Source organism: Canis lupus, chromosome 1 (genome assembly GCF_003254725.2).
Source record: "Canis lupus dingo isolate Sandy chromosome 1, ASM325472v2, whole genome shotgun sequence".
In the NCBI taxonomy this organism is placed as follows: Eukaryota; Metazoa; Chordata; class Mammalia; order Carnivora; family Canidae; genus Canis; species Canis lupus.
Genome location: NC_064243.1, coordinates 87695562 through 87717426, shown reverse-complemented (window position 1 = coordinate 87717426; position 21865 = coordinate 87695562). Strand labels below are relative to the sequence as shown.

General features: G+C 38.6%; 1 protein-coding gene across 9 annotated transcripts in view; it reads left to right on the top strand.

Annotated features, from left to right (window-relative positions):
- CFAP95 (cilia and flagella associated protein 95) overlaps positions 1 to 21036 on the top strand; it is a 134709-nt gene extending 113673 nt beyond the window's left edge. For 8 of the 9 annotated variants that reach the window (XM_025423349.2, XM_025423350.3, XM_025423346.3 and 5 more), the window contains one exon: positions 20534 to 21036. In XM_025423349.2, the coding sequence (XP_025279134.1) occupies positions 20534 to 20716 (183 nt within the window). In that variant the 3' untranslated portion in view covers positions 20717 to 21036. The remainder of the gene's footprint in view (positions 1 to 20533) is intronic. The other variant, XR_007401172.1, reaches the window with a different exon arrangement.
- The last annotated feature ends 829 nt before the right edge of the window (positions 21037 to 21865 follow it).

Sequence of the window (21865 nt, the reverse complement as noted above, 5' to 3'; positions counted from 1 at the left end):
TCTCACATTTAGATCTTTCATCCATTTTGAGTTAATCTTTGTGTATGGTGAAAGAGAGTAGTCTAGTTTCATTCTTCTGCCTGTGGATGTCCAATTTTCCCAGCACCATTTATTGAAGAGACTGTCTTTCTTCCAATGGATAGTCTTTCCTCCTTTATCGAATATTAGTTGACCATAAAGTTCAAAGTCCACTTCTGGGTTCTCTATTCTGTTCCATTGATCTATGTGTCTGTTTTTGTGCCAGTACCACACTGTCTTGATGACCACAGCTTTGTAGTACAACCTGAAATCTGGCATTGTGATGCCCCCACCTATGGTTTTCTTTTTTAAAATTCCCCTGGCTATTCGGGGTCTTTTCTGATTCCACACAAATCTTAAAATAATTTGTTCTAACTCTCTGAAGAAAGTCCATGGTATTTTGATAGGGATTGCATTAAACGTGTAAATTGCCCTGGGTAACATTGACATTTTCACAATATTAATTCTGCCAATCCATGAGCATGGAATATTTTCCATCTCTTTGTGTCTTCCTCAATTTCTTTCAGAAGTGTCCTATAGTTTTTAGGGTATAGATCCTTTACCTCTTTGGTTAGGTTTATTCCTAGGTATCTTATGCTTTTGGGTGCAATTGTAAATGGGATTGACTCCTTAATTTCTCTTTCTTCAGTCTCATTGTTAGTGTACAGAAATGCCACTGACTTCTGGGCGTTGATTTTGTATCCTGCGACGCTACCAAATTGCTGTATGAGTTCTAGCAATCTTGGGGTGGAGACTATTGGGTTTTCTATGTAGAGTATCATGTCATCAGCAAAGAGGGAGAGTTTGACTTCTTCTTTGCCAATTTGAATGCCTTTAATGTCTTTTTGTTGTCTGATTGCTGAGGCCAGGACTTCCAGTACCATGTTGAATAGCAGTGGTGAGAGTGGACATCCCTGTCTTGTTCCTGATCTTAGGGGAAAGGCTCCCAGTGCTTCCCCATTGAGAATGATATTTGCTGTGGGCTTTTCGTAGATGGCTTTTAAGATGTTGAGGAATGTCCCCTCTATCCCTACACTCTGAAGAGTTTTGATCAGGAATGGATGCTGTATTTTGTCAAATGCTTTCTCTGCATCTAATGAGAGGATCATATGGTTCTTGTTTTTTCTCTTGCTGATATGATGAATCACATTGATTGTTTTATGAGTGTTGAACCAGCCTTGTGTCCCAGGGATAAATCCTACTTGGTCATGGTGAATAATTTTCTTAATGTACTATTGGATCCTATTGGCTAGTATCTTGTTGAGAATTTTTACATCCATGTTCATCAGGGATATTGGTCTGTAATTCTCCTTTTGGTGGGGTCTTTGTCTGGTTTTGGAATTAAGGTGATGCTGGCCTCATAGAACAAATTACTCCATCTCTATCTTTCTAAACAGCTTTAGTAGAATAGGTATGGTTTCTTCTTTTAAACGTTTGATAGAATTCCCCTGGGAAGCCATCTGGCCCTGGACTTTTGTGTCTTGGGAGGTTTTCGATGACTGCTTCAATTTCCTCCCTGGGTATTGGCCTGTTCAGGTTTTCTATTTCTTCCTGTTCCAGTTTTGGTAGTTTGTGGCTTTCCAGGAATGTGTCCATTTCTTCTAGATTGCCTAATTTATTGGCGTATAGCTGTTCATAGTATGTTTTTAAAATCGTTTGTATTTCCTTGGTGTTGGTAGTGATCTCTCCTTTCTCATTCATGATTTTATTTTTTTTTATTTTTATTTATTTTTATTTATTTTTATTTTTTTATTTTTTTATTTTTTATTTATGATAGGCAAACAGTGAGAGAGAGGCAGAGACACAGGCAGAGGGAGAAGCAGGCTCCATGCACCGGGAGCCTGATGTGGGATTCGATCCCGGATCTCCAGGATCGCGCCCTGGGCCAAAGGCAGGCGCTAAACCGCTGCGCCACCCAGGGATCCCCATGATTTTATTAATTTGAGTCTTCTCTCTCTTCTTTTTAATAAGGCTGGCTAATGGTTTATCTATCTTATTAATTCTTTCAAAGAACCAACTCCTGGTTCTGTTGATCTGTTCCACAGTTCTTCTGGTCTCGATTTCGTTGAGTTCTGCTCGAATCTTTATTAACTCTCTTCTTCTCCTGGGTGTAGGATCTATTTGCTGTTTTTTCTCTAGCTCCTTTATGTGTAAGGTTAGCTTTTGTATTTGAGTTCTTTCCAGTTTTTGAATGGATGCTTGTATTGCGATGTATTTCCCCCTTAGGACTGCTTTTGCTGCATCCCAAAGATTTTGAACGGTTGTATCTTCATTCTCATTAGTTTCCATGAATCTTTTTAATTCTTCCTTAATTTCCTGGTTGACCCTTTCATCTTTTAGCAGGATGGTCCTTAACCTCCACGTGTTTGAGGTCCTTCCAAATTTCTTGTGATTTAGTTCTAATTTCAAGGCATTATGGTCTGAGAATATGCAGGGGACGATCCCAATCTTTTGGTATCAGTTCAGACCCGATTTGTGACCCAGTATGTGGTCTATTCTGGAGAGAGTTCCATGTGCCCTTGAGAAGAATGTGTATTCAGTTGAGTTTGGATGTAAAGTTCTGTAGATATCTGTGAAATCCATCTGGTCCAGTGTATCATTTAAAGCTCTTGTTTCTTTGGAGATGTTGTGCTTAGAAGACCTATCGAGTGTAGAAAGCGCTAGATTGAAGTCACCAAGTATAAGTGTATTGTTATCTAAGTATTTCTTCACTTTGGTTATTAATTGATTGATATATTTGGCAGCTCCCACATTCGGGGCATATATAGAGGATTGTTAAGTCCTCTTGTTGGATAGATCCTTTAAGTATGATATAGTGTCCCTCTTCATTTCTCACTACAGTCTTCGGGGTAAATTTTAGTTTATCTGATATAAGGATGGCTACCCCTGCTTTCTTTTGAGGACCATTCGAATGGTAAATGGTTCTCCAACCTTTTATTTTCAGGCTGTAGGTGTCCTTCTGTCTAAAATGAGTCTCTTATAGACTCAAATAGATGGGTCCTGCTTTTTTATCCAGTCTGAAACCCTGCGCCTTTTGATGGGGTCATTAAGCCCGTTCACATTCAGAGTTACTATTGAGAGATATGAGTTTAGTGTCATCATGATATCTATTCAGTCCTTGTTTTTGTGGATTGTTCCACTGAACTTCTTCTTAAAGGGGAATTTTAAGAGTCCCCCTTAAAATTTCTTGCAGAGCTGGTTTAGAGGTCACATATTCTTTCAGTTGCTGCCTGTCTTGGAAGCTCTTTATCTCTCCTTCCATTTTGAATGAGAGCCTTGCTGGATAAAGTATTCTTGGTTGCATGTTCTTCTCATTTAGGACCTTGCTTATATCCGCCAGCCCTTTCTGGCCTGCCAGGTCTCTGTGGAGAGGTCTGCTGTTACTCTAATACTCCTCCCCATAAAAGTCAGGGATTTCTTGTCTCTTGCTGCTTTAAGGATCTTCTCTTTATCTTTGGAATTTTCAAGCTTAACTATTAAATGTCGAGGTGTTGAACGGTTTTTATTTATTTTGGGGGGGGGGGGTCTCTCTATTTCCTGGATCTGAATGCCTGTTTCCCTTCCCAGATTAGGAAAGTTTTCAGCTAGAATTTGTTCAAATACATATTCTGGCCCTCTGTCCCTTTCGGCGCCCTCGGGAACCCCAATTAAATGTAGGTTTTTCTTCCTCAGGCTGTCGTTTATTTCCCTTAATCTATCTTCATGGTCTTTTAATTGTTTGTCTCTTTTTTCCTCAGTTTCCCTCTTTGCTATCAACTTGTCTTCTATGTCACTCACTCGTTCTTCCACCTCGTTAACCCTCGTCTTTAGGACTTCTAGTTTGGATTGCATCTCATTCAATTGATATTTAATTTCTTCCTGATTAGCTCTAAATTCTGCAGTCATGAAGTCTCTTGAGTCCTTTATGCTTTTTTCTAGAGCCACCAGTAGCTGTATAATAGTGCTTCTGAACTGGCTTTCTGACATTGAATTGTAATCCAGATTTTGTAACTCTGTGGGAGAGAGGACTGTTTCTGATTCTTTCTTTTGAGGTAAGGTTTTCTTTCTAGTCATTTTGCTCAGTGCAGAGTGGCCAAAAGCAAGTTGTATTGGGAAAAGGAGAAAACGAGAGGAGAGAAAGAAGGAAAGAAAAGAGAAAAAAAGAAAAAAGGAAGAAAAAAAGAAAAAAAAGAGAAGAAAAAAAAGAAAAAGAAAGAAAGGGAAAAAAGGGTCGGGGAAGGAAACAAATCAAAAAGCACAACAAAAACAAACAAAAAAACCCCAAAAAAACACGGGGGAGTATCTTCTGATTCTGTATACTTTAAGTCCCTTGACTTCCGCTGGAACTTGTCCGTCTAGCTGGTCTTCTGGGGGAGGGGCCTGTTGTGCTGATTTTCAGGTGTGAGCACTTGCGGGAGCTGCTCTGCCCCCGTCTGGCGTGAGGCCCCAGGAGGAACAGCCCCAGTGGCGGGGCCAGCTCCGGAGCCCTGGATTCAGCCCCCGCAGTAGCTCCGGAGCTCTCCGTCTGCAGGGCCTGGAGGCTCCGGGGTGGGGCCGCTGATCTGCTCAGCTCGGGCAGGAGCGTCCTTGCTGTCCTGGGCCCTCCCGGCCTCTGCCTGTCCCAGGGGGGAGGCCGGATCCTGGGCTGTGTCCCGGCGCCCAGTGCTCCCGGCCTGCTCTGTTGGATTCGCGCTCCCGCCCCGCAGCCCCTCCACGGAGCCGCCGCCCGAGCCCCTCTGAGCTGCTCCCGGGTCCAGCCGTGCGCGTGCTGCAGTCTTTTAGGGAGCTCGGCCGCTGGGTATGGCGCACTCTCCCTGGCGCGCAGGTGTCTGTTAGTGTCCCCGGGAGCCCGAGGGCATCCCCGCCCCTCCTGGGTCCTGCTCCAACTCCCTGAGAGCCCCTTTCCGCCCGGGAAGGTCGGTGCAGATCCTGCTCCTCCGGCCGGGGCTCTCCTGTCCTGGGGACACTCGCCGCGGCCTCAGCCCGGCTCCTCGCGGGGCCCCTCACCCTTGGAGGCCTTTTGTTTCTTTATTTCTTTTTACCCCATCTTCCTACCTTGATAGAAGCGCGAACTCTTCTCACTGTAGCATTCCAGCTGTTCTCTCTTTAAATCTCAGGCCGAATTAATAGATTTTCAGGATACTTTGAAGGTTATCTAGGTAATTTGGTGGGGACAGGTGATTTGGAGACCCTACTCTTCCGCCATCTTGCCCCTCAAGATACCTTCTCTTAAAAGCTTCCCCATCCTTATCTCAAATAACCAAAATGAGGAAAAGTTAGAGAGAGGGTACATTAGACAATTGGTCCAAGGCTGCCTGTTTAAAGGATACATAAGCTTTTAGGAGAAGGGACAAGTGAGCTGAGTTTAATGATGGAGACTTGACTGACACACTCAGGATGAGTAAGGAAAAGAATTAATTCAGGCAGAAAGCAAACTCAGGAAGTTGAAGAGTCAAAGGAATGAGAATGTTGAGAAAAAACAAACCAAAACAAAACAAAAAACCCAAGCATGGCAATAGTAAAGAGGTGTGAGAGCTGGAAGAATTAGAGGTAATGAGCAAAGGAGATATATGGGAATTTATTGGAATTTCAGATGTAGAACAATTCTGGGGAATGATAGAACCCAGGATGTGGACATGGGACTGAATTTCTATAACGGAATCAAAGCCATTGACTTGAGAGAATGAAAAAAAAAATGGTAAGCCAGAGTGTTGGCTGGATTGTAAATAAGGCTGTTGGAAATCAACCTACAGGACAGCAGGAAAGAAAGGTAATGCCAAGGACTGAATCAATCAAATGACCACGCTCTCAGTGGGAGCATTTTGGAGTTTAACAGCTCTTCCCAGTCATGCAGCTGCCATTTGGGTACATCTGATTGGTCATTATCAAGGGTGAGGTGCCATTTTATTTTCCTAAGTAGAGCAGCCCGTTGAATTATCTTTCCAGACATAGGGGTAGCTTGAACCCCCAAAATGTTCTATATCTTAGTTCACTCAGAGACAGAAAGCTGAGGAAGTTTTTAATAGAGAATTATGTTTTAAAGCTGGCATGGATTCCAAACTAACTTTGAGGAATCCCTGCCATGTTGCACAGTAAGTATGATGAGGAGCTGTATGTATTTAACATTATTCTCTGCAAAAGCAGGATTGACCTGTCCTAGCACTGGGGCTCAATGCACTGGTACAGTTATAGTATTTTTAAAATACTATATTTCTGTGCTGATGGGAAATTTTCTCTCACTTTGAGTTCCCCAGAATCCTGCTTCCTGAGTGGCCCTGGCCCCTTGCCTGGTCTCCTAGGACCCAGGACTGCATTGTGACTTCCTGGACCCTGGGATTTTTGCCATCATGGGCTCCTTCTTCCATCAAAACAAAACAATATAGGTTGTACAACTGCATTGGTCAAAAGACCAATATAATCCAAGTTGGATCATATTTACTTTTGGTGGCAGGGGGTGGACTTAAAAGCGTGTTAAAGAAATATATTTCTTAGGCCATTTGTTTTCTTGCCTATTTATTACTATATTATTGTATTTTACGGCCGTGTTCTATGACCATGTTATTATTAACCCTCTTGAAATTATTATCAATGTACGAATGGGTGTTTTTAAAAATTTTATTTAAATTCAATTAGCCAACATAGAGTATATCATTCGTTTCAGATGTAGTATTCAATAATGGGTGTTATTACACAAAATTAAAGCATACAATACTCATTTTTTTTCCTGGGAAGTACTTTTGGAGTTTTATATGTACCTTATTTTAAGCAAAACTTTCTGTATAATAGCTACCATCAGTTCCTGCCCTAAGATGTCTATGAATATTAAATGGCTCACAACATTTCCTGGCTTAGCTATGCGTTGCTACCATTTAATAGAGTTAGTTTTTCAAAACGGCATCTGCATTTTTTATTATGGTTAAATATACATAATATAAAATTTACAATTCAACCCTTGTTTAGTGTAGAATTTAGTGGCACTAAGTACTTTCACACTAGATGCATCCTGAAAATTCTGATTTTAAAGAAATGGTGGGTCCCCAAAAGTACTGTGGGCTCTATGCCCTAGGCTTCCTGTGCTTCATGGTTGAGTGGGCCCAATCTCGACCTTCTGGAAGTTTAATACTTGCCTGATAAGTTGCCTCTAGGACTTGCTCAGTCTGAGTGACTGTACTGATTGGTAAATACTTTGAATATCATTCAAGACCAGAATGCACCTTGGCTAGGAGTCAGAGGTGGACAGCATCTTTAAGAGCCTTTTATTGTTCAGTTAGGCTCATTCACATGCAGGAATACCCCAAAGGCTGGAATTGCCTTTAGTTTTTTGCTTCCTGGGAAGGGATGTCGACCAGGGCCCTTAAAAAGAAGAGGAGGGAAAGAATGACTTGCTGAAAACATCCCAAAACTGAGACAGAAAGTGAATCTAAAACAGGTTGGGAACTAGGGATGGTGGAAGGGGAGGAGGGTGGGGGTGACTGGGTGGCGGGCACTGAGGGGGGCACTTGACGGGATGAGCACTGGGTGTTATTCTGTATGTTGGCAAATTGAACACCAATAAAAAATAAATTTATTATTACAAAAAATAAAATAAAAAAAATAAAACAGGTTGGGGGTTCTGTAGGAAGTATCACTTCTCTGAACTGAATTAGCTTTGGTTCCCTCTTCTTTTCAAAATCTTCTCTTTGTATCTTTGCTCCATTCTGTACCCCTATGATCTTCCATAATTTCACTCCGTATACAGTCCTTTTCTTTTTCAGGTTCTCTTTTAAAAACATAACAACAACAACAACCACAACAACAAAATAATAACATGCAAAGCTGTACCATCTAAATTGGCCACATGGAATAATCTCATATAAGCATTTAGTCCAGAATAAGAGTGTAGTGTTTTAACTAGATAATGTCCCAGGTTCAATGATGTGTTTTTTATGACTTTTATTTTAGAATTTGCCTTGAATCTTAACATATCTATTGTTTAATTTTCTCTTTTTTGTCCTATTAATGTTCTAATTCAGTATCTACTGAACAAAGAATAATGGCCATTTGCTGAATATCCTTGTTTATCTTATTATATTGACTGTTGACCAAAATAAGAAAGAGTTTTAGATTATTCTGCAAATGAATAGGGGTGGGAGGTGAATTTAGAGAAGAGAGAAGGGCTCATGGGGCTCTCCCTAATGTTTTTTTGGTTTATGTCAGGGTGTTCTAATATATAGCTGTTAGCCAACCACAGGAAAAGCTATTACTTGGGCTCAGAAAGAAATGGTGGCTTTCTTCAATCTAAAACAAGGCCTGAAAGATTGCATTTTGTGTTATATGTGTGTGCTGACTTTATACATATACACATAGAATGATTTTGTACCTTATGGGCAAAACAGTTCTGGTTCTGAGTCTTATGGTGTTCTGCCAGCATTAAGGGACTACATTTCCTAGGCCCCAATGGCAATTTTAGGACATGCTGGCATTTGCTTATATAGCTCCACAGGGCTTCACAGCTTCTTACATCCCACAGGTTGGGATACAAGAGCATTTGCTTATTGAGGGGAATATATAGTTGCTAGTAGGTAAGAGAAAGGAAGGAAGGAAGGAAGGAAGGAAGGAAGGAAGGAAGGAAGGAAGGAAGGATCTCTTTCTCTCTGTCAACACACACACACACATATATACTCATATATACAGAGTTCATCCTTGAATAATGTGGGAATTGGGGGCACTGACCACCCCCCACGCAGTCAAAAATCCACATACAATTTTTGACTCACCTAAAATTTAACTACTACTGTTGAACTTAACTACTACTGTTGAACAGAAGCCTCAATGATAGCATAAACAGTTGATTGACACATTTTGTTGTGTGTATTATATACTGTATTATTATAATAAAGTAAGCTAGAAAAAAGAGAATGTAATTAAGAAAATCATAAGGAAGAGAAAATATATTTACAGTGCTGTACTATATTTATTTTTTTTAAATCTGTCTATAAATAGACCTGCACAATTCAGACCCATATTGTTCAAGGGTCAACTCTTGTCCCAAACATATAGAAAATAGAATAGGAGATAGATATGATAGATAGATAAGTAGATATTCTTTGTATGTATGTATGTATCTATCTCTCTATCTTTTTTTTAAGATTTTATTTATTTATTTCTGAGAGAGACAGAGACACAGGCAGAGGGAGAAGCAGGCTCCCAGTGGGAAGCCTGATGTGGGACTCAATCCCAGGACCCTGGGATCACACCCTGAGCCGAAGACAGACGCTCAACCACTGAGCCACTCAAGCGTCTCTATCTATCTATCTATCTATCTATCTATCTATCTATCTATCTATCTATCTAACATCTATCTATCTATCCATGTATCCATGTATCCCATGTATCCATTTGTCTATCTATCTCCTATTGGTTCTGTCTCTCTGGAGAACTCTCAACAATATAGAAATAATCATCTTTATGAGCATTCTGGCTCTCAGATTTTACTATTAAGTATTTGAGGTGATTTGATTCTTTCTCATTGATCCTGTCCCATCCTACTAGTATTTATTTATGATTGCATAATGTTTTTGATGAAGGACTTTAGCAAACATTTAATTTGAGTCTACTTAAAAATTAGGGAATGTATTTTAACTCCTGATAACCTCATATATCACCAACAGTTGAGAAATTGTGATCTTAATTCTTAGGAAACTCAGATTTTCAAGTATTGTTCTGTGTTGTGTCCTTTTAATAGAAAGCACTCTGTTTTCTCTAAAACTATGCTTTCATTTTATATTGCCTTCTGAAGCTAAGTAACTATGATTTTCTTTTGTTTCTGGGTCAAGCCATAAAAGCTTAGTTCTAATTTCTTTCTTTTAATTATGTTTAACTTCTACAGCGAACATATATGACTTCTGTAGAGAAGAAAAAATGTAAAAATTGAGAACCTTGGGCCTCAAATTTATAACTAACCATGCCATTATAAGTATGAAATAGTGGCAATTGCCCTTGCATGATGTAGACTAAGGAATAAGAAAAATGATATTTATTTTTTCTATGATTAAAGTGATAGGACCAATAAAAATTCATGTATTAAAAAGAAAAATGTGTCAGTAGCTAAAGTTTAATACTGTATTGTGTAGTTTGTCTGATATTGTTTAAATTCAGCTTGGTTTGTGATATGGTTATTCATATACATCTCCATATTTTTCTTTATGATGACCAAACATATTAATGATATATATTTATATTTATACCCACAGCCTAACCTTCCTTGTTACTTCCTATGACTATGTTTCTTTAGTTGAATACCTCTACTGGTTATAAATACTTTTCCTTTGTAAAATTTTATCAAATAAAAAGGGAGTGTAAATGTTTTGTAGATACATAACAAAAATATATCCCACTAGTAATATGTTTGTTATAGCTACATTTGCCAGTTACTCTTAAGTCTGTAATGCAATCACTGAGAGAAGAAAATATCTAATAGAAATGAAATCATTTTTAAAGTAGGGAGGAGTGAATGTCTGAGATGCCTATCCTCCATGATCCCTAGGGTTGGTAAAGTAGATTTGGCTGTATAGAAATTGTTCTTTTCCTCCCACATCATTCTGTATGTGTGTATGAGAGGCAGCCTTATTAGGAGATGACAGGTCTTCGGTCAAGTGCATGTAACAGCTAAAGAATTTTATACATTATGTATACTGAAAATAATGAAATATCACAGTAATCTACCTCTATATTTATTTACTTCTACTCCATCCAATGTGACATTCACATAAATAAGCTTTGCTGCCTCATATACCTTTTTAAGACTATATGGAGTATCCCAAATGAGCTACTTACAGCCATGCTAGGGAAGAATGGTCTTTGCTGTATAAATGCCAGGTGGCTAATAGTTATCTATAATAATGGACACAAGGTTAGTTCACAGTGACTGATCTGACCAGGAAACATAACACATTATGCATTTTTATGGATGATCTGGATGAAGAAATTGAGATGATGCTTTCAAATTATTATATGATATTAAATTAGGCAGAGTTATTGATGTTCCAGAAAGCAGGCTGAAAACTGAAAATGACCTTGAAAAATAAAACTATAAAGAATAAAAGATCCCAAAGAAATTAGATGAAATCAAATAAGACTAAGTATAACCAAAACTGGGTGAGGACTGAGTATCCAGTTCACTAAGAAACAGTAATGCTATTTTATTCCAAAGAAAGTTCTGGAGATAAGAGTGCTCAGAGTAAGAACATAGTACTCAGGGGGTGATAGGGCTGGGGAGGGGATTGGGGTCTAGGAATAAGATATCTGCTTCTTAAAGATATGCTGATAGATTTTATTGATCTAGGTGGCAAAACCACATGCTGTTTGTTCTTCCATAATGAGAGAAGGTCAAGTGGGAGGGGGGCCCCAGTCACCAAGAAGACCTTCCTGTAACATCCTGAACATGTCTTTCCATGATTTGTTTTAAAAGAAGAAAGAAAAAAGAAGAAAAGGAAGAAAGCTTTCTTCATCTTAAGGCAGGTTTTTCCCATGGTGATTCTCTTGCTGCATCTTCAGTGCTTCATATTTCTACAGGGCCTGTTTTCCCTCAACGTATCTTTCTCTGACACTCTTTTTCTATCTTTAGCAGGATGTTTCATTCGACTTCCTCTATGTTTCTCTGAAACAGCATTATTGTTTGTGTTTTATGAGTTCTTGCCCTCTATGATGTTTCTCTGGAAGTGGACACTTGTTGGCTACCTCTGCATTCCTCCTTGTCCCTCTACCTTCAGAATCTATGACATTGCCCACTTCATATCTCTCCTTCTCTGTCCTCCATGGCTTCTTTTTGGACCCAACTATGAGTGTCCACAAGACTTAGGATCCAGAACTCTGTGCTTCTTATTTTATGCAATCTCTGAGAATTCATCCACTCTCATGGCTCCTCAACCATCACGTTTTGAGGGTAACTTATTTTATGTAATTTCAAACTTACAAGAAAGTTGCAAGAATGGCACAAGGAGCTCCCATATAATCTTTACCCAGAGTCACAAATTGTTTACCATTTGAGAGTAGGCTAGAGACATTGAGCCCCTTTGCCTATAAACAATTCAGTGTGTATTTCCTAAGAACAAGGATACGTAGCTATGGTAATGTTTTCAACCTTAGGTATAATTGAGGCAGTATAATTTTATAATTCACAGTTTGTATTCAAATATCATCCATGATGCCAATACTGTTCTTTTTTTGACATATTTTTTTAATTGGAGCTCAATTTGCCAACATATAGCATAACACCCAGTGCTCATCCCATCAAGTGCCCTGCTTAGTGCCCATCACCCAGTCACCCCCACCCCCCACCCACCTCCCTTTCCACCACCCCTTGTTCGTTTCCCAGAATTAGGAGTCTCTCATGTTCTGTCTCCCTTTCTGATATTTCCCACTTATTTTTTCTCCTTTCCCCTTTATTCCCTTTCACTATTTTTTATATTCCCCAAATGAATGAGACCATATAATGTTTGTCCTTCTCTGATTGACTTATTTCACTCAGCACAGTACCCTCCAGTTCCATCCACGTCGAAGCAAATGGTGGGTATTTGTCATTTCTAATAGCTGAGTAATATTCTATTGTATACATAGACCACATCTTCTTTATCCATTCATCTTTTGATGGACACCGAGGCTCTTTCCACAGTTTGGCTATTGTGGACATTGCTGCTATAAACATCGGGGTGCAGGCATGGCCAACAAGCACATGAGAAAATGCTCCGCATCACTGGCCATCAGGGAAATACAAATCAAAACCACAATGAGATACCACCTCATACCAGTGAGAATGGTGAAAATTAACAAGACAGGAAACAACAAATGTTGGAGAGGATGTGGAGAAAGGGTAACCCTCTCGCACTGTTGGTGGGAATGTGAACTGATGTAGCCACTCTGGAAAACTTTGTGAAGGTTCCTCAAAGAGTTAAAAATAGATCTGCCCTATGACCCAGCAATTGCACTGCTGGGGATTTACCCCAAAGATACATATGCAGTGAAACGCCAATACTATTCTTTATAGATATTTTTCCCCTGTTAATGACTACCATTGTGCAAAGGGCACTGACCTCTCTCCAGATCATCTATACCACAGTACCACCTTACAAATAATAATTTTGTACTGATGTCATCTCACATTAAAAATGTCTAAAATGTGACTCATCTTTTCTCTCCTAAAACAAATCCTCTCCCATCTCCATGTCTTATTCCTTTTTGTGGTTTTAGAACTCTCCCAGCCATCCAGATTTGAATCTGTGGATCATCTTTGCTTCTTTATCCCCAGTTGGCCTGCTCAGTACTCAAAGTTCTTCCTGTGAAATGTCTCTTTCAGTCTGGCTCTACGTAAACCATTGTATACTGATACCCACCCATTCCACACCTCAAACAATTTTTTTCCTGTGATCCTCATCTACCTGAATGGCTCAGAGAAAGCTCATAGTGATTATTCTATCTTAAATAAAGGTTGTCAGCACTCAGGGTCTACGTAGTACCAGAACAGTAAGCTAGCCAACAACATGTGGTGATTTACACATCTGTTTGTATAGACAATTTCCAAACATTTCTTCCCACTCCCACTAAATAAATATTGAACAGACATGTAAATATTATGTTAGGGTATGAGAATACAACAACTGTCTGCAACTCATGTATGCAGAGGAAAATTGTCTGATAACTGGCCTTCTTCCTGAGCCTATCAGCAGTAGAAAAACACCAACCTCTCCATCCATTTACAGCTTAGTTTGATTCCATAGTTTAAATAGTTCCTATAGGAGGTTCTCAATCTCCCTTTAAAAACACTTTCTCAGAGATCTTCCATTCTTTGAAGAAAAGAACTAACATACTAGAACTGAAACTGTTACCTGTTAAAAAGCCTGCTAGCAAAGTTGGCCCTTGGCTGGCATCTAGAAACTTGACTTTTGGGGAATTAGAGGAATGAGACTTTTAGTTTTAGGGAGTCACTCTCATTAGGGAGAGTGGCTCACTGTACCTAAACCATTTATGCAAACAATATGGTTCATTTAAACTTCTGGGAGTCTGGATATTGCAAGGCAAAGAGTGCCTCTGAGACCAGCCCCCAAGATAAACCTTGGCCACTGAGGTTCTAATGAGGTTCCCCAGTAAACAGCATTTCACAGTTCTTTGCTGGAGAATTTTAGTGCATTCTGTGTGACTCACTGGGAGAGGACTCTTAGAAGTTTGCACCTGGTTTCCTCTGGACTTTAGCCCATGTGCCTTTTCTCTTTGCTGATTTTGCTTAGTATTCATTTGCTGTAGTAAATCAGAGCCACAAATACAACTATATGTTGAATTCTGTGAGTCCACCTAGCAAATCACTGAATCTAGTGGTAGTCTTAAGAACCCCAACACAGCCTGCCTTCATGGGGCAGATTGTTGTTTTCCCCAAATGGGTACAGCATGTGTGATCATCCCACATGCTCTTGCAATGTTATTTTGAAACTCTTCTCATTGAGAGGCAGAGTCCTTATCATCTCCATTAGAGCCGGGTGAACTGGGACTGTAGTAGAAGTATGCTATGTGACTTCAGAGGCCAGGTGATAAAAAGCAGTGTAGCTTCCTCCTGGTTCTCTCTGTGCCATCGTTATTCTCAGAACCCAGTCACCATGATGTGAGAAAGCCCAAGCAGGCCCACGGAGGGGACCTATATAGTTGTTCCAGTCAACAGCCCCACCGAGGTCTCAGCAGACTGCTGATATTAACCACCAACTGGAGTGAGGGATGTTTTTAACCCCAACCCTCAAGTCACTAACAGCTTTCAAGTCTTCTCCACTGAAGCCTCAACATTCAGCAGAGGGATGCTGTCTTTGTTATACCATTCCAAATTCCTGACCCAAAATCTAATATGGGTATTGTTTTATACTGCTCTCCATTAGTTGACCTGTTACACAGTAATAATAACTATGACTCTCTCTAAGATGACGTCCAGGTATATGGAAAGGGGGATGTGACGTAGCATTCTGATGCCAAAGGGCAAGGTTAGGATTTTTGAGTGTGCTGTTGTCTGCTTCTTCTGGTCTCTAGAATGATGTCCCTAGTTTACCTGACTGCTCTTTTCCTTGCTGGTATTGGTGGCTATAGTCTGTCGACGTTGAACTGTAGGTCTTTTTCTATTTTCCTCTTTTTCTCTGGGTTAGATTGAAGCCTAGATGGCTTGCTTGGGATAACAGCTTTTTTTCTACTCCTATAGATATTGTAGACCCCACAGAAGATTTCTGTGGCTCCCATCCAGTCCCAGTTCCAGTGTTTGGCTTTGAAGCTCCTGTTAGTAACCCCCTTGCAAACTTGCCACAGGATGCCAGAAGTGACCCAGAGTCTCCCTCTGCCTGAGGATGCTGCCCCACCAGCCTGGGTATGATTGTACTCCAGGCAAATGAAAGGGCAGCCTGAGATGCTTAATTTCGAGTTCTCGTGAGGGATGGGGACTTCTTATGCCTTTCCACTATTACTCTCATTTATCTCATGCACTTATCTCTGGCCAGGTCAGAGGGACTCCGAAAGATTAAAGTCTTAAAAAGGGAAAATTGGGAAATATGTTGGCTCTTTTTGCTGTTCTGCTTTTCCCTTTTCCCTTATTTTCTCATTCCTCTAATTCCCCTAAAAGGCTCTTCTTTGTATTATTACTATCCATTCCAACTTTTGGCTAAGCCTTAATACAGAGGATATTTTTCCTCCATATTGGAAGAACTCTATAATCTGAGGTCTTCCAGTTGGACATTGATATTCTAAAGTCCTCAAGATTGTGAGTTGGATTGCAAGGTATTATTTTGCTGAAAAATCCTATTTTGCATGTTAGAAGCTAATATTACGATGCTTTCTTGTTGCCATTTTTTTTTTTGAAAGAAACTGTGATCTCACTTTGGGCAAATGAATGGTTACACACAGAAAGGGCAAAACTACTTATCATTTTGAAATGATTACCCCCTGTATACTTGGTTTGAGTGGCACACTAAATTACTTACCTTTTCAAGACTCCCACCATCTCAATTTGGCCTTGGGTCTGATCTGCAGTCAATATTAAGGTCCTTGAAGGCGAATCATGGAGTAACTGTTTTTATTCTATTTTGTGCCATTTGTATTAAACTTTGAAAAACATACTTGCTCTGCTTCTTATAATAATTATGCCTTTCAGGTTCCTATTAGTTAGATATTGTCCTGTTTTGTTTGTTCATCTATCTCATATTTGTGTCCTTCTAATTCCTGATTATATGATTAGTCACAAATATATTGTTTTCCCTTTATTCCTACTATATATATTTGTCCTGCTTCCTAGTTTTGACCCATTTTTTTTTTTGCTCTGATTCTTAGTGCCTCAGTGTTCCAACATTGCAGATTATTAAAGTATGCATTAGTTGGGATACTTTTAGTAGGTTGTACAAAACCCAACTCAAGTCAGGCTGGACAATAAAAGCAATTTATTGGTTCATGTTTTTTGAAAAGTCAGGTTTCAGGAAAGGATTGATACAGCAAATGTCATCATGCTTCTTACCAACTCTCAAATCTGCTTTTTATGGTGTTGGTTTCATGCTAAACTGGTTGTAAGAGGGTCGCCAATAACAATCCGGGCTACATACTTCCTCATTTGTGTCCAATAATGGAAAAAGAGTTTCTTTCCTCCAAATCACTGAACAAGTCTTGAGCTTTACTTTGTTTGGACAAACTCAAAACACATGCCCAACACTGTGTCAATCACTGTCACTGACGAAGGAGTGGGATTATTGTGATTGTCATAGGTCAGTTAGATTCTGTCCCTACAGTTTGGAATGAGTTCAATCTACCCAAATTACATGGCTGTCACACAATGAGAAAAGGGAGAATTAAATTTAGGGTGGTTTGGAGTCATGTCTTAAAGTTTGCATGTACTGATTATGTTCATGTCTTCCCAACTCTGTTCACTGACCTCACTTTGGTAGCTTGAAGTCAACCATATTTCCACCACAGAAATTGGCAAATATTGCAAATAAATTGTATGGGATATTTTGACAGGGAGCTGGTTTACCAATGCACCTATGATAATGGGACAGTTTCAATTTTCTGTGTATTAATAGGAAGCAGCCTCTTAACTAGTTTTCAGGATTGTTCACCTCTGCTATCTACTTTTTAAAAGTAACAACTTTACTGAGATAATTCACATGCCATAAAATTCATCCTTTTAAAGTGTACAATTCAGTGATATTTGTATATCCATAGTCACAATCATCAGCACAATTTCACATTTTCATCACCCCTACAAAGAAACCCTGTATGTATTAATAAAGTTTCTCTACAGAAAGAAATATCTGGATCTTGTCTGAATTTGTCTGGATCTTGAAGGGTGGTGATAGGGGGTGTGGAGGGAAAGAAAAAGAGCGTTCCAAGTGAAGGCAACAATGTGAGCAATAATGCAAAGTAAAAAGTGTGAGGGCACTTTAAAAAAACAGTTTATATTTCCATTTGGCTAGAATAAAACATTTTGATAGAGTAGATAGGATGAAGTCTGAAAAGAAAAGTAGAAGAGAATTTTGGAGCACTTTGAATGTCAGACTAAAATTTGGGACATCAACCTAGAATTTGATATTCTGTAAAGTTATCCTTCAGAAGTAAAGGAGAAAGACTTTCTCAGATAAACAAAAAATGAAGGAATTTGTCACCAGTACACCTATCTTGCGGGAAATGTTAAAAGAAGTTCTTCAGAGAGAAGGCAAATCACACAGATCAGAAATTCAGATCAAATTAATTGATACAGTAAACCAGAAAGTAAACAGACACCATCCCCTCAGAAACTGTACTTAGGACAAGGTAGCACATACTTCTGCCTTTCATACTTTCTTTGTCTTTATTTATTTTAATTCAGTAAAACAAGGCAAACCTGCCTCTCTTTTTTTTTTTTTTTCCAGAATGATCTAAGAATGATATCAGTAAGTGATAAAGGTTAGGAAAACTAGTTTACTTTTCCCAATTCATGAAAAACCTGTAGAAACAGGCAGTTGTTTTTCATCAAAGTATCTGTAAAATGTCTGAATATTGTATAAGATTTCATACAAAGTTAATTAGAAATAAATCATTTCCTTTAAGAATTATAAAACTATATATATATATATATATATATATATATAGAGAGAGAGAGAGAGAGAGAGACTGAGAGAGAGAGATTTATTATAAGGAATTGGTGGGGATCCCTGGGTGGCGCATTGGTTTGGCGCCTGCCTTTGGCCCAGGGCGCGATCCTGGAGACCCGGGATCGAATCCCACGTCGGGCTCCCGGTGCATGGAGCCTGCTTCTCCCTCTGCCTATGTCTCTGCCTCTCTCTCTCTCTCTGTGACTATCATAAATAAATAAAAAAATTAAAAAAAAAAGGAATTGGCTAATGCAATATGGAGGCTGAGAAGTTCCACAATCTGCTGTCTATAAGCTGGAAACCCAGGAAAGCTGGTGGTGGAATTCAGTCCCTGTCTGAAGGCCTGAGAAACATGAGAATAGGATAAGATTAATGTTGGAGCTCAAGCAATCAGGCAGGAAGGGACTGAGTTCTTATTTCCTCTGCCTTTTTCTTCCATTCAGGCCCTCAACGGATTGAAAGGTACCCACCTACCTACACTGGGGAGAGCAAACTGCTTTACTGAGTCCACAGACTCAAATGCTAATTTCATCTGGACACACTAGACATAACTCAGAAATAATGTTTAGCCAAATGGTTGATGATTTAGCCGTGATCTAGTCAACTTGACACATAAAATTGGCCACTATACCCATTAACAGCCTCTCCTTGTTTTCCTCCTCCCCCTAGTCTCCTGCAAAGTTACTTTCTGTGTCTGTGGATGCACCTATTTTGGACATTCTATAGAAGGAATAGCACAATGTGTGTCTCTGTTTAGTTTCTTTCACTTAGCACATTTTCGTGGTTCATCTATGCTACAGCATCTGTCAGTATTTTATTCCTTGTGTTGCCGAATAATATTTCACTGTGAGGATAGACCACATTTTGTTTATCCACATTAGTTGATGACATGTGAGTTCTTATTCTAATTCTAATCAGAGTTAGGAATCCAATCCTTTCCACCTTCTGTCTTCAGTACCTTCTTTCTGCCAGAATCCTTTTCTTAAAAAACATCACATTTAATCTTGTCACTCACCTGATCAAAATAAATCATCCTGTCTGCCTAGGAGATGCTAGAGGAACACACCAACCCTGCATTTGAAGCTCTCTTCAGTTTGACGGAAGCTGGTTTAGGAATGGGCAGATCCTGCCTCCCTGTGAGCAGGCGGGTTTGGCCAGTAACGCTCAAATCTCATTGAAAGAGCCTCTACTGGACCAAAACTCAACAGACGAGCCCTAAAGAAATGAGACTCTGACTATGAAAAATAAAAGCCCAAACTATAGAAAGTTACATGGATATAACATATTTGTAGGATTTTGTCATTTCTATGTCTTTTCATCTCTTAATTATTGAAAATTTGATGAGGGTCCTGGAGGGATAATGGATCTTACAATTAGTTAGTTGGAAGTCCTGGCTGAGTTGCTTAATATTGACATTCTTTAAATCCTCTTTTTCTGAGATTTTAAGCAAATTGTCTTTTCTTATATTCAAAGTGGGAGTAATAATTCCTATGGTGGAGTTCTGCTATGGATTAACAAATATAAACACTCAACTACTGTGCCCAACCCATAATAGACACTCAGTAAATCCATTGCCTCTATAATTATTGTTGTGGTTGAATATATGGTTAAAAATTTCAATTATTTTCAATAAGGCCAATCTAAGATTAGAACTGTTTTGGTGTTCTTTCATTGTTTTATAGCTCTGGTGATTTAATTTCAATATTGTGTTAGTACTTTAAAATTAGTACCAATCTGAAGCAGAAATTAGATAATCAGCTCAAGGGCTTTAATGTTCCTTGTCTACCATTACTCTTGATGTAATCTGAGAGAATTAATATTTTCTTTGGGAAATGGTCAATGAGAATATCTTGTTTTATTAACAGAAGCTTCTGTGAAGTGCTTTAAAGGATAAATACCTTAAACATTATGCTGGGTTATCCTGGGGTAAATTTCTCAGAAGAATGAATCTTTGAGTTCGGCATTTATGACTTGATAGCAACTATTGATTGCAACTAATGATACAGCCCAACATATTATTCTTTGGAAGGATTATAATTTGTATTAACTTTTAAAAGGTGTTGAATGACTATTAAATTATAACTGTTTTGGTCTTAATGTAGGTGATCATAAAATTTAAATTGTTCTTTGTGTCATGTATTTATGGTTTACAAAAATTTTAAATGTGAAACAATTTATCTTTTTAGTTTCATAAAAAAACAACTATGAACTAGTGGTTTCTTTTAGAATTAAAGTATTTATAAATGCAATAGCCATTTTTTCATTGAGGCATTTGTAATTTGATATATTAAATTAATTGTGTGAAAATTAAACTTGGATCAAATAAGATTAATATATTGAAGATCATCTTTTAAAAAAAGCTCTTGTTTTTATATATTTTGGTCACTCAATATTATTTCTTTTTCTCCCCTCCCCAATAGGATTATCCTTGTCAAGATGATTATTCAATAGTCCACAGAAAATGCCGTTCTCAGTTCACTGATCTAGATGGTTCCAAAAGATTTGGCATCAACACTTGGCATGACGAGAGTGGGATTTATGCTAATTTATATGTAAAACAAAAACTCTACCCGTTAACTGGTGGTCCTGTGGTCCCCTTTTAAAAATAATCTACGGAATCAGATTCTCTAGCTAATGAAAGAATAATGGATATAACTGTTGATTTTCTATGCTAATAAATGCAATGGGAATGTTACTATCATAGGTTCCTTTAGAAACAAAATCTTACATATTCTAGGCCAGCATATATATGTCCTTCTTTTCATAGGCTGCTCTGGTATTTTCCAAAGTTTACTATGTATACTACCTAGGGTGTACAACAGAATTTGAGGTGGAACTTGGTGGAATTTTCTTTTATTTATAGAATATGTATTTATTTCAAGTTTTATTAGAAATATGAATAAAGCTAGAACAATCAAGCTTATGATTGCTTAGTATATGGCTAATTTTTTTAAAACATAAGCTAACTTAAATTCAATTTTTAAATGAATAAAAATATAGGTGGTGCTCAGATTTGACATGAAACTCAAATGACTGAAGTTTGGGCAACACTGGCCCTACGGTCATGTTGGGAAGGAGAGAGAGGTAGGTGGGGGAGGGGTAGATGTAATAGAGTGAGGAATGTGCCTATTTACAGACTGATTTATCTGTAGTAGTGAAATGCAGCATAGATTATTTATTCAGCATAGTGTTTTTCCTTATTTAAGATAGTATTTTTTGAGTTCATGGAATAGGAGAGATGTAGACAGAATCTTAGTGAAACATTATGGTTTGATGGGAAAACTCAGTCATCTAATGTTAGATTTAGAAAAAAATCTTAGCAGTTGTTTGGACTCACCACCATCCCACTCTACAGACGAGCAAACAGAAACCCATAGAGGTTTAAGTAGGCCTTCCTCTTACATAAGCAGCCAATTCTAGATGATCTTTGAAGTGCATTTGACCTTTTATTTCTTTTTTTTTTTAGAGATTTATTTAGTTTTTTGAGGGGGTGGGTCAGGACAGAGGGAGAGGGAAAGAAAATCCCTAGCAGACTCCGTCTTCACATGGGGCTTGATCCCATGGCCCCAAGATCATGACCTCAGCCAAAACCAAGAATCAGATGGTCAACCAACTGTGCTACCCAGGCACCCTGAAGTTTCATTTATTTTGAGGATGAGTTTAATTATTTGGTCAGCCTACGCTTAAATTTACTCTTATTATTTTTCTTTAAAAAATAAATTAATAAAATAACATTTCATGATAAATGCTAA